At 44.9% G+C, this 11,893-nt stretch overlaps 3 protein-coding genes across 5 annotated transcripts; 1 reads left to right on the plus strand and 2 right to left on the minus strand.

The window, feature by feature from the left end:
- Positions 1 to 47: 47 nt before the first annotated feature.
- LOC128724025 (structural maintenance of chromosomes protein 4) lies at positions 48 to 6,228 on the minus strand. Its single transcript, XM_053817790.1, has 4 exons — positions 4,193 to 6,228; positions 3,025 to 4,102; positions 550 to 1,149; positions 48 to 485 (listed from the first exon to the last, which is right to left on the minus strand). The coding sequence occupies exons 1-4, from the start codon at positions 6,226 to 6,228 to the stop codon at positions 48 to 50; spliced, it is 4,152 nt and encodes a 1,383-aa protein (XP_053673765.1).
- On the plus strand, positions 1,585 to 2,205 carry LOC128723376 (plasminogen receptor (KT)). The gene is made up of 3 exons (XM_053817110.1): positions 1,585 to 1,668; positions 1,751 to 1,991; positions 2,072 to 2,205. The coding sequence occupies exons 1-3, from the start codon at positions 1,585 to 1,587 to the stop codon at positions 2,203 to 2,205; spliced, it is 459 nt and encodes a 152-aa protein (XP_053673085.1).
- A 399-nt stretch (positions 6,229 to 6,627) lies between the features above and the next one.
- On the minus strand, positions 6,628 to 9,158 carry LOC128723081 (probable ATP-dependent RNA helicase DDX23). 3 transcript variants are annotated; one of them, XM_053816790.1, is made up of 3 exons: positions 8,963 to 9,158; positions 8,622 to 8,926; positions 6,628 to 8,555 (listed from the first exon to the last, which is right to left on the minus strand). In XM_053816790.1, the coding sequence occupies exons 1-3, from the start codon at positions 9,156 to 9,158 to the stop codon at positions 6,684 to 6,686; spliced, it is 2,373 nt and encodes a 790-aa protein (XP_053672765.1). In that variant the 3' UTR covers positions 6,628 to 6,683. The 3 variants fall into 3 exon arrangements, with proteins under 3 accessions (XP_053672765.1, XP_053672764.1, XP_053672763.1); XM_053816789.1 differs by having other exon boundaries at positions 6,628 to 8,521; positions 8,612 to 9,158; XM_053816788.1 differs by having other exon boundaries at positions 6,628 to 9,158.
- Positions 9,159 to 11,893: the final 2,735 nt, after the last annotated feature.

Raw genomic sequence — 11,893 nt, forward strand, 5'->3', positions numbered from 1 at the left:
CAACTATTTTCAAGTATTAAAAAAACTGTCAAAAATGTGTTCGTTTACTACAAGACCTCAGGTTCTTTTTGACTTTCCTCAACTTCCATCGGTTGTACATCGATTACAACTGAGCTCGATTCGTTGCTTTCTACCACTGGTTCTACCGGTGTTGTGTTAGCTACTTCCGGTTGCTCCGAGTTCTTATCCAAATCCGGCAATGGCAATGTGTGCTTTTCACTGTTCTCATCCGTATTCGGATCGAGTATGGATTTGCCACCGTCTTCCTCGCTTTGCAGGTTGACGCTCTGATTCAAGAAGTCAAATTGCTGCGTTTGTTGTTGCTGTGACCCTACCATGTGCGAGTCAGTTTTTTGCGGATCGTTGCCAATCGTAACGGAATTGGTACAATCACTCACTTTGTAGATTCCAACTAGGTAATCGGACAGTTCAAACATGTTGGAACGGAGCGATATGATGATAAATTGAGCATTCTTTGTGCGTTCCTGTAATTCGATAAATTTGCCCATTAGTTTCATTATTTAAATGCACGTTGAATGAAGTCGTTACCTTTATGTAATGCGCCACGATAGAGACATTTTTGAAATCAAGCGCCGCATCGATCTCGTCCATCACATACAGTGGCGAAGGCTTGTAGTAATGCAGCGCAAAAACCAGCGCCAACGAGGATAGCGTTTTCTCACCACCCGAAAGGTTTGAGATCATTTTCCATGACTTTTTCGGCGGTCGAACGCTAAAAACGATACCCTCGTTGAACGGATCCATCGAGTCGACCAGTTCGAGCTCGGCATCGCCACCAAGCGTTATCATTTGGTACATTTCCTTCAGCTTCTTCGTAATGATATGAAATCCGCGCATAAACTCTGTGAATCGCTTCTTTCGAACGTCGTCGTAGAGCTGCCGCATCTCATTACGCTTCGCAGTGATCTCCTCCAGTACCGCGACACGCCGCAGATAGGCTTCCTGTTTCTTGAGGAACTCATCGATAACGGACAAGTTTGGCTTATTCGTGTTAAGCTTTTCCTCTAAGATGGATATTTGATATTGTAAATCTGGCAGCTTATACCCGCTCAGTTCCTCTTCGGTGTATTCCTTTAATGGTTCTTGAGCCGCAGCGCCCGGGATTTCATGTAATTTAAGGGGCTTGAGCTATAAAATTAATTAAAAAAAAACGTTAATAATGATTCTAGTCAATCGCAGACCTTATGACGTGCTTCAAGCGAATATGAAACATACTCATATGTTTGATTGCATGTAATTAAAGGTTTTATCTATTTTCATAAATTAACATAATGTATATAAACCATCTTAACTATCTAATATGTATATAATTTCATTTCAAATACTATCAATACCACCGGTCTTCAATCCTTATTGTACCGTACTCAATTCGCATGCGCCAAGAACGAGGCCAATGTTTTCACCGGTTGACAGCCAATGTGCTTGCGACCGTTTTCATCAATGTTTATTTAATAACCGCAAAGAACCTGCTTCCTTGAGACGGTTTCCAAAAAACAAAAATCTGTTTTTTCCGTGATTATTCTCTAACCAACGCAGAAAGTCTCAAAAAGTGCGACGTGTAAAATGGGCAGCTTCTTCTCACACCCTACCGGAATGGAAGTGGTAAAAAAGAACCAAGAGTACATTTCCGAGATGAACAAAATAAAGGTACACTGTATGGGTCAACTGTATCCTTAGCCTTATCCTGAAATTCGCGTTATTAATTTTTATACCCTGCTGTCGCATGTAGATGGAACGCTGGATACAGATGCACTATCAGATGAAAGAGCGCGAAACTGCGATGCAGATCTCCCGGGCACGTGAACTATTTTACTGGCTAGCCTCGTTCTATGTCGTCTCGACTGCCGGACTAATGGGTCGCTTTCGCACAACAAAACGTCCGGGAACCCTCGCTCCTATTGTGCCCCTTTCGTTTATCGTCGCCTACTATGCCGATCTTGCATATGGCACCAAAATACATCGAATACAAGGTATGGCTTTTTCGAGTATTATCACAAAAAAATGTAAACGGATTTCGCTTATGTGCACTTCAAATTCGATATCCTTTCAGCGGAAGCGGAAATGATTATGCACAATGAGCCGGAGCTGCTTGAATGGCCGAGCGGACTGCCGACAGTATCGGAGATCGATTCAGCACGTCTCGAAATCGACGATAAAATACGTCTTCACCCGCATCAGCTTTAAAGAATGGCTCTTTGTAGTGCAGGGTCTTCACCAAACACCAGTATTAAAACAAATTGAGCTGCAAAGTAAGTCCAAATTGTTACCAGTTACCACACCACACATCACGTGTTTGGAGTGAGAGATTGCATCAACCGTCTTTTAATCTATCTTGAGTTGTAACCAGAATAATAGTTACAAGGAGGATTCTCAACAGAAATTAGCACATTTTTCAGTTCATTTTATCAGCATTATCAGTATGCACCGGTTTCACAATGTTTCAGTACCCACTCTTCACTCGATGTTCTATTTATGCATGTGAATTTTAGAAAACTACTTGATACTATTCATACTAATAATGAATGTAAAATTAAGGTGTTTGGAACATGGCAAGGCAATGGAGTTAATTTCACACGTTCCCATTGCAATCTCCGCCGCATTCTATAAAGAAAACGATAACAATAACAAAAAAGTGCATTTAACCTTTTGCTGTCTATCCCCAGTTAATACACTTTTCATGTTTCTCGGAAGTAATCGGGTCAAAGATTTGGTAGCATTGTACAGGAGAAGGAAAATCTTTTCCTGGATCTCTGAACATCGATAGTTTGCCTTCCTTGGAGTGTGCGAATGATCAAAATCGCATTTACATACTCCATCGGTAGCTAGTCATACTCAAACGATGCGTTAAGAGCCTTGTTAATCGGTCACTTTTCAGTGGTGATGATTAGATTTTAGATCAATAAAGTTTGAGCAAATACATGGCATTAGTACTGTAAAATTATAGAGACCGGCAAGATTTTGTCGGCATAATTATATTCAAACAACATCCTATTATGGGCTTACCTTATTCCTCCAGTGTGGTAGCGTGTCTTTCGTTTCTTGTAGCTTCGTTTCGATGGTTTGTAAAATCTGCTCGAACTCGAGGCGTTTCATTTTCCCCTCGGCTTCTCGTTTCTGCAGAGCAACGATCTCCTTTTTGATGCTTGAGGAGCCGGCGTGCGCTTTTTCAATGGCTTGTTTCAGTTCTTCCAGCTCTTCACGCAACTGGCTCGCTTCCTCTTCAAGCTTCGTCCGTTCTTCGTTTCCTGTTCGTATTGCGTCCTGGGCTGCTTGAACCTCGTCCTCCATGTTTTTTATTTTGTCCTCTGCTTTTTTTACATTACGCTCGGACGTCTTGATGTCGACGGTTAGCTTCGAGATGTTCGCCGATAGTTTGTCGATTTGCTTTCCGAGCGAAGTTATCTTCGTCTGCAGCACCTTTACCTTACTGTTGGTGATTTCGGTTATTTTGGCCGTGTATCGATCAACATCGGTTTGCAAGTTGTCCGCTTTGCTGGTGGATTTTTCGTACGCCTTTTTAAATTCAGCCACCTTAGCCTGCAGTGAGCGTACTTTTTCCGGATCAGAGTGAGTTTGAGCCACGCGTTCCTGCTGGTTATTGAGCTGTTCCTTTAGCCGAGGCAACTGTTCGCTCAGACTGGCCACGTCCATACGCATTCGTTTTATTTCCATTTCTTGGCTCTTCAGTTTTGACGTAAGCTGCTGAATGTTGCTCTCCAGCTCACTCTGCTGCTCTTGGAGATAGTTGATCTGCGACTGAATTTCTTGGGCTCGGATCTGCAGCTGTTCAATTTCTCTACTCGACACTCCCGCCGGTTCACTAGCAGATGTCTTCGTTTGCACAGTAGTGCCCATGCGACCGCGTTGTTGCGATCGGCCACCACCAGACATTGTACCGGAAGTTTCGATTACGTCACCTCCGATCGTCACCACACGATATCGTTGCCGACCATAGGCAATCCTTTGACCCTGGTCAAGATTCTCGGCTACCAGGGTGTCGCGCAGAGCAAAATAAAACGCAGGTAGAACGCGTTCATCTTCGACACGTATCAGATCGAACAATCGGGCCACGTTCTCTGGTCTGGAAGGGGAAGGATGTAAAGCAACAATGCATTGATAATCACCGGTTTTACCCGATACTACACTACTTACTACGTTACAAACTACTTACGTCTGTATCTTGCTGTGGCAATTGCGTTGGTACTGCTGTATCTTTTCCAGCGCTATAAACGAGGCTCGTCCAATGTCGTGTTGCTTCAGAAAATCAATGCAAGCCTGCGCCGTGTTAACCGTTTCGACCACAATGTGATCCAGATAACCGCAACACGTCGAGATGGCTACATCGTACCGCGCATCGATTCCACCTAGATTGCCCAGACGTCCGAGAATGCCTGGAATGCGGCCTTCGTTTTTCTGGCGCATCAGTGCATCCAGCACCTTACCCTGTGAGCGGTTCGACTGCATTGCCGACATCGATTCCTGCAACTTGCCCTGCACCGAACGCAGGTCGTATCGTAACTTCTTCTCTTCATTTCCGTTCTCTTGTAGTTTTTGTTTCGCCATTTCGAGCTCGGTTCGAGTGACGGGTAGGGTTTCCTCGAGCTTTTGCAATTTTTCGCGCTTCTCGATGAGATCTCGTTCCGTTTCCTCCACCGAATGGCGCAGCGAAGCGAGCTTGCGTTGCTCCATGACCTCGTCGTGCTGGCAGATCTTCAGCTCCGACTCAGCAATCGACAAGGCCGATTTGTTCTCATCCACCACGCGCTTCAACTCGACAAGTTCCGTCTGCAACTTTTCTTTCTCCTCCAGCAGAACTTTTGTCTCGTCCTTAAGAGTTGCCATGTTAGCCGCCAGATTCGCTTCAACCTCGACTTTCTGTTTAGTAAGTGACTCAATCTTTACTTGCGATTCATCGATTTCTCGCTTATTTTTCTCTGGCACTGCCAACAGCTCTTCCAGACGCTTTTTTTCGGCCGCAATTTGCTCAATCGTCTTTTTACGCCTTTCGTTGGTGGCGCGCATGTTAGCCTGCACCTTGGCGTAGTTGTCGAGCGAATTTTTCAATGCCGTCTCCTTTCCTTCCTTGGACGTAAGCAACGCATCGTACTGCTTGATTTCCTCTTTCACCAAATTTTCCTTTTCGATACGCTCCGCCTTGATCGACTCGTACGATTCGTCGTGCTTGGCAAGGATCCCAGCAGCTTGGTCTCTTTCGATCTCAAGTTCGCCTATCTTGCGCTTCTGCTCGCTAAGGTATTTTTGAATCTGCTGATTTCGGGTACGCGTTAGTGTGTTTTCCAATTTCAGATACTCAACCGCCTCTTCCATCGGTTTTTCTAAGTCCTTCATCTCACGCTCGGCCAACTTGCACCGGTTGTGCTTTTCTGTGCGCTCCTCATTCAGCGAATCGACCCGTTCGTTGATCTTCAGCAGCGGTTGTTTATATCGCGTCGTACCGACGATATCTTCGAGATACTCTAGCAATCCGCAATCGTTTTCTGTCTGCGCTTTCGACTTCATCATGGCAATCGATTCGACTTCACCTTGCAAAATCAAGAATCGGTTGTGATCCAGATCGATGCCGTGCTGTTTGAGTAGTTTCGATACTTCTTTGAAATGCACGCGCTTATTATCAATCGTGTAGTACGAGCTGTTGTCTCGGAAGGCCGTTCGTGCGACAACAAACGCACTGTTTGGCACCTCATCAAAAGATCCATCTTCTCGATCGATGATCTGCTTAAAATGTACCCCAACTGTGCAGCTATTCGTGTTTGGATGCTTAGAGGAATTATGCAGTAGCACCGAGAGCTTCTTCGAGCGGATCTTTTGAGCCCGGTAGCCAAAAACGAACAGCATCGAATCGATGACGTTACTCTTGCCACTTCCGTTTGGACCAATAATGGCCGAAAACCGTTGGTGAAACGGTCCGAGCATAACGTGCCCGGCATAGCTTTTAAAGTTGTAGTTCGAGATGCACTCAATTATGAGCCGTGGACCTTTGCACTCAGTCGAGCAATATGGGGGTACCGGCGGAGGAATGTAGATGCCGCCGATACGCGTTCCTCCCTCCTCATCTTCCGACATCAGCGCGTCCTCATCGACATCCGCTTCCATCGGTTCCGGCGCTTGCTGTTGTTGTCTTTGCTGTGCAGTTCTGTTTCCCGAATCACCAGTCCCACCGGGCCGACGTTTTGTCGCACTGGTCATGGCGCCACAGTTAGGCAATCAATGCACTACAATAGACAAGTTTTACCACAATTTACAACAAATAAACGATGATGTTAACGATATAACAAAGCGAGCGCGCCTAGACGCGGTTTGTTTGGGTCTCAATTTGACGTTTAGTGAAATTTGAAAAATACGTTGCAACTGTCAAATCGGTGACTGAGCCGTTATTCAAACCGATGTGACCCGTCAGTCAATAAGGGACGGTTTGGTTTGTTAATGCTTACTATAATGTATAAACATTATAAAACCAATCATTAGTATATTTATTCAACCTATCAATTCATTTCCAACAAATTACCGCAAGGGGTTTAAGCAAAAAAAAATCGCATGATAATCCTTATGTGTAATATATTTTTGTCATTTCTTTATTTCGCCAACCATCAAACACACTACAAGAGTGTTACGCGTAAAGAACATTAGTAAAGACGAACTATTTAAGCAAATATTTTTTCCTCCCGTCGTTTTTTCGTCACAACCGTGCCTGGCTTGTGCTGTGCATCTGGATGATTCATTAATTCCGGTGGGCACACTGACACTGGACTGGACATGAGCATCTGCTTCAAATCGTAGAACAGATGACTGTCGTCCTTGGTACAGAAAGAAATCGCACAGCCCGTCTTTCCGGCACGACCAGTACGACCAATACGATGTGTGTAATCCTCGATCGTTTTGGCCATATCGTAATTGATGACGAGCGATACATCCTTAATGTCGATACCACGCCCGGCCACATCCGTTGCGACTAAAATGTCCTTCGAACCGTTCTTGAGCGATGCAAGTGCATACTCACGCTGCTCCTGACCCTTGCCACCATGGAGCGTGCAAGCGTTGTAGCCCAGTTTTTCCAAACCCTTAGCCAGCACGTCGGCACCCTTCTTTTGGTTGACGAAAATAATGCACGGTGGCTCGACACCTCGCGATAAAATCTCCATCAGCTTCTTGCGCTTGTCGTTTTCGCCCATGATGTGTATGATTTGTTCCGTGCGTTCTGTTGGCTTTCCGATGGAACCAATGTACACCGTAGCCGGTCGTCGCAGATAAGTGCGAGCTAAACGTTCCACAGCCGGTGGCATAGTTGCGGTAAACATGACCGTTTGACGATATTTTTTCTTTGTGTTGAAATTTTCCATTAGCTTCGAAGCGTCTTCCGCTTCCTCGGTGTCTGGCTTTAGATTAGAAACGGGCATATATTCCAAAATCTTCTGCACATCTGGTTCGAAACCCATATCGATCATACGATCTGCCTCATCCATTACAATGTAAGTACACTGATTCAGCACGAGGTAGCGATTTTCCAGCACATCAATCAATCGACCCGGTGTGGCAATCACAATCTCACAACCTAAACGTAATCGGAATCCTTGTTCTTCGCGAGACAAACCACCCACTACGACCACCGTTCGGATGCCAAGCGGTGTACCGAATTTTTGGGTTTCTTCTTCGATTTGCTGTGCAAGTTCGCGAGTTGGGGCGAGAATAATTGCATACGGACCCTGATCAGCTGTCTCTAAACGATCGATCTTGGGCAACGACTGAATCCACGTTAGTAAAGGAATCAGGAAGGCAAGTGTTTTACCCGAACCTGTTTCCGCGATACCGATAATGTCACGATTTTGCAGTCCAATCGGAATAGCCTGTCGCTGAATGGGAGTTGGATCCTTATAGCCCACCTTATCGATGATTTCGAGAATCTCTTTCGGAAATCCGGATTCCTTCCAGGTGCGGATTGGATTCGGAATTTTTCCTCCCTTGATCGTAATATTGTAATCCTCGCGGAATATACGCCAATCACGCTCGGTCATCTCGTCCACGTCCTTTTCAGACCAGTGCCGGTCGTCCCACTTCTGTTTGTCTTCCTTCTTTTTCACCTTCTTCAATCGAACCTTTTCCTGCTCTTTCTCCGCCTCCGTACGGCGCTTTTCCAACAAATCGCCGTAAAACTTACTCTGCTTACGTTTCTGCTCTTTTATGTCTATTCCAGCGACATGCCCACGGCCGTAAAACTGTACATGGTGTCGTTCCTTGTACAGATTGTTGTAGTCGATCGAGGTGTCTTCTCCGGCGTCCCAATCAAATACAAATTTCCGATCATTTAACCGCCGCACGCGCCGTTTTTTCTTTACTATTCCCAAATATCGCTCCCGAATCGCTTCCTGTTCCTTTTCTTTATCTTTTACGACCGGTTCAGCCTCGGTTCCGGTTGCACCAGAGCGCCGTTTATCATTATCCTTATCCTTTTCTCGTTCGTCGTTGTTACCTTTCCGCTCACGTTCTCGTCGGTCATACTTATCGAGTGGGTCACGTTTCTCCCGTATTAACAGTGCCGTAACAGGAACGTCACCAAACTTTGGCACATGACCACCGGTAGCCGCTTTCATGGCCGCCACTTGTTCCTGGCGACGCTTGAGAGCTTCTGCAGCACGTTGTTCTTTTGTGATAAATACCGGTTTGCTTCGTGCAGTTTCCTCAGCTTGCTTTTTCGCGAGAAGTTCTTCCAATGAAAGTGGCTCTTTTTTCGTGTTTTCTTGTTGGAGCCCTGCTTTGGTATCCGCTTTCTTGAGATCCTCCTCCTGCTCATCGTCTAGCTTATCCTTCTTGGATTTATCCTTTTCATCACTCCGATCTCGATCCCGATCACGATCCCGGTCTCGTTCACGTTCTCTTTCTCGTTCAGCGCGTTCCCGGTCACCAGGACGATCCCTTGGGGGCGCATCTCGGTGTCGATCGCGTTCCCGGTCCCTTCTTCGATCCCAATCTCGATCTCGTTCTCGATCGCGGTCACGTTCACGGTCCCTATCGCGGTCTCGTTCACGTTCCCGTTCACGATCTCGTTCACGTTCCCTTTCACGATCCCGGTCCGTGCGAACGTCGCGTTCCCGGGAACGGGACCTTCGTTTTTCGTTAACCATGACTGATCAAAAGATATTGGTTTCGGTAATGTTTGCTGAAATAAAATAAAGAAAAAACGAAACTAATAAATAGGTACTAGCTAATAAACTTGGTGTTACAATTTTGCGGGAAAAAATACAGACGCCTTTCCCACTGAATAAATTACCACTAGCAGCGGCTTTGTTTTACAAAATAGATTCCTTGAAAACACTACTCAAATTGATAAACTACTTCATTTAAGCTTTTCATTTATTGCTTCCCGTTTCACCTTCTGCAATAAAATACATATTTTAAATCAGAAATTGCAAATTTCACAATCGCTTTCCGTATGAAAATTTGTAAACAAATAACATATTTAGTCTCACACAAACGGTATGACGCACATTTTGACATTTCACGGCATGTCATATAAATCTATGTAAAGCATAAGGCAGAATTTAGTTTGTTCTACACTAGCTCTATTTAAATAAAGAAATGTACATATGCTATCAATTTCAACTTGAAAAAATAATCACTTTACATATATAAAAGCAAAAAAACCAACAGAGTTTAAAATCATATTGTTTGCGTTACAAATAATTTGATTCGATTATCCGGCTTCAACAGTCAAGTCTCCCTTTAGAAACATCCCTTATTGACAGTATGAAAGCATGCTGATGCTACATCGAAATATTTGAATTTCTGTTTTTTTTTTTAAATTCAATCAATTTTTGATACGGCGATTGCGACAAGGCGTGATATGGAATTGCTACTATTGTTAGTAGATCTCATAACATTCGTAATCACGTATCTAATTAGATAGAATACGTTATGTTATAGATAAAGCATATATTCCGAATAAAATATCACATGATTTCGGCTCCATATGAAACAGGCTTGATAGAAAGTGGCCATATCCTCAAATAAAAAGAGATCAAATAAAAGGATGAAATTGGGAAATAATTGAAAAGTATAAAAATCAATTTTGTGACACAGATAAATATGAAAACAAAAAAAAAAACACCAACTGAAAGGATGATAGTCCACTATCAACAAATGCATTCTTCAAATGTATACTCACAGTTGAGCTAACTGTGAATGATATGATCTAGCGTCTAATCACGTGGAGGAATTGGTCATTGAACGCATATCTAATTATACCTGATCGAGCGAGAAGTGTGTGCATCGATAATGTATCAGCTAATGGTTTCCAAAACAAGCGGCTCGATCGACGGTTCCCCGCCCGTACCCTTTTCTCGACCTCTGCCGCCCGGATGGCTCAAATTTCCGGTTAATGACATAATTGCGCACCGTTAGAATAAATCTGGAGGCTTTGCGCCTCTGCTAAACATGCGCCGCACCGCAACCGGCACGTCCGATAACCTTAACTCACCCCGGCGAAAACTCCGGAGGCGCTGAGGCATGCTTCCGTTTTCCCGCCCGTCGCGCACCGTAACCCGATGGTGATGATGGTGGGTATTCTCGATCAACCACTTCATTAATCGGTATTGGGTACGGCGGTGATCGTGGCTGTTGAACCATGATTGCGATCCATCTCCGGGGCGACTTCTTCCGAATTCCATCCCGAAAAAGGGGTGCTGCCTAATTCCCGCTTCGATAGCGATCGATACTACGCCGGAGCCACCGCACACTTGACGTTATCCCCACCATTGCTGTACATAATATCTCCAAGGGTGTTCTGGGAGAGAAAATGCTAGCTGAAACGAAACCGGGCGCTCAGGGTCAGAGCCCGTGTGCAGCCAAACAACTCACCCCGTTGTTCGTCCGGCATGATGGCTCGTGGTTGGCCGGAAATAAAGTGAACCGAACGCCTCGAGCCCTCTTTCGCCGCTGGAGGGCATCATTTCCGAAATTCACCCTACTCCGAAAGCCTCCCAAAACTACCGAGCTGAAAGAGGAAAGTGATTGAGCGTGTAAAAGGGTAGACCGACTGAGCGTGATCTTCCTGATGGATCGCATCTGAAGGCGGTGTGGCCCCACCGCAGAAGAAGTGGCAAGCTTTGCACCTTGGAAACGGCGCGAGAACGACCTCCGGCATCGGATAGCTCCACCGAGAACGAGGTGGAAAAGATCGCGAGAAGATTATGATCGGGCGCCGATTGATTGGGAGGGGAAAACCCTCAACATTGTAGGGGATGTTTTAGCAACATATTGTAGTTAAAGAAAATCTATTGTAAAATTAAGTTTTCAAAAGCTCAAATGCTTGAAGCAAATGGTTTACATATGGCGAACATACAACATTTTTTTTATTATTAAAAATGTTTAGAGGTTGATCGCAGTGCATATAAAAAACATTTGTCGTGATGTAGCGCTTGTAGTAGATCAATTTTCAATTACAACACCTTTTAATTCCTCCACAATAAGAATAGAAACGACATCCGTACATTCCAACCGCTTATAAGCTCAAAAATCGCTCTCGTCTCAGACAAGAATACCACCATGAGGGTTAATGGGTAAAATGTGAAACGATTTACGCAGCCGAGCCCCAGTAGTGGGCGCTTGATCTTTGGTGCGATTGACGTGGGGCTGTGGAAAAAATAAGGGAGGGAATAGAACGGAGGCAGCACAGCAATAAGTTGACTTGTAAATATGCTCTCACGTCGGTAATAATTCGGAAGACTATAATCACCTCGCACCATCAGCGATGCCTGGTTGTTGCACTGACCGAGCTTTCTACCGGTTAAAAGGGTAAAGAGTCGAAAGGAAGTAGAAGGTGTTAGGAGGGGGGAGGGGGAATGGGTGAGGTGCAGGGAAT

Source organism: Anopheles nili, chromosome 3, assembly GCF_943737925.1.
Source record: "Anopheles nili chromosome 3, idAnoNiliSN_F5_01, whole genome shotgun sequence".
In the NCBI taxonomy this organism is placed as follows: domain Eukaryota; kingdom Metazoa; phylum Arthropoda; class Insecta; order Diptera; family Culicidae; genus Anopheles; species Anopheles nili.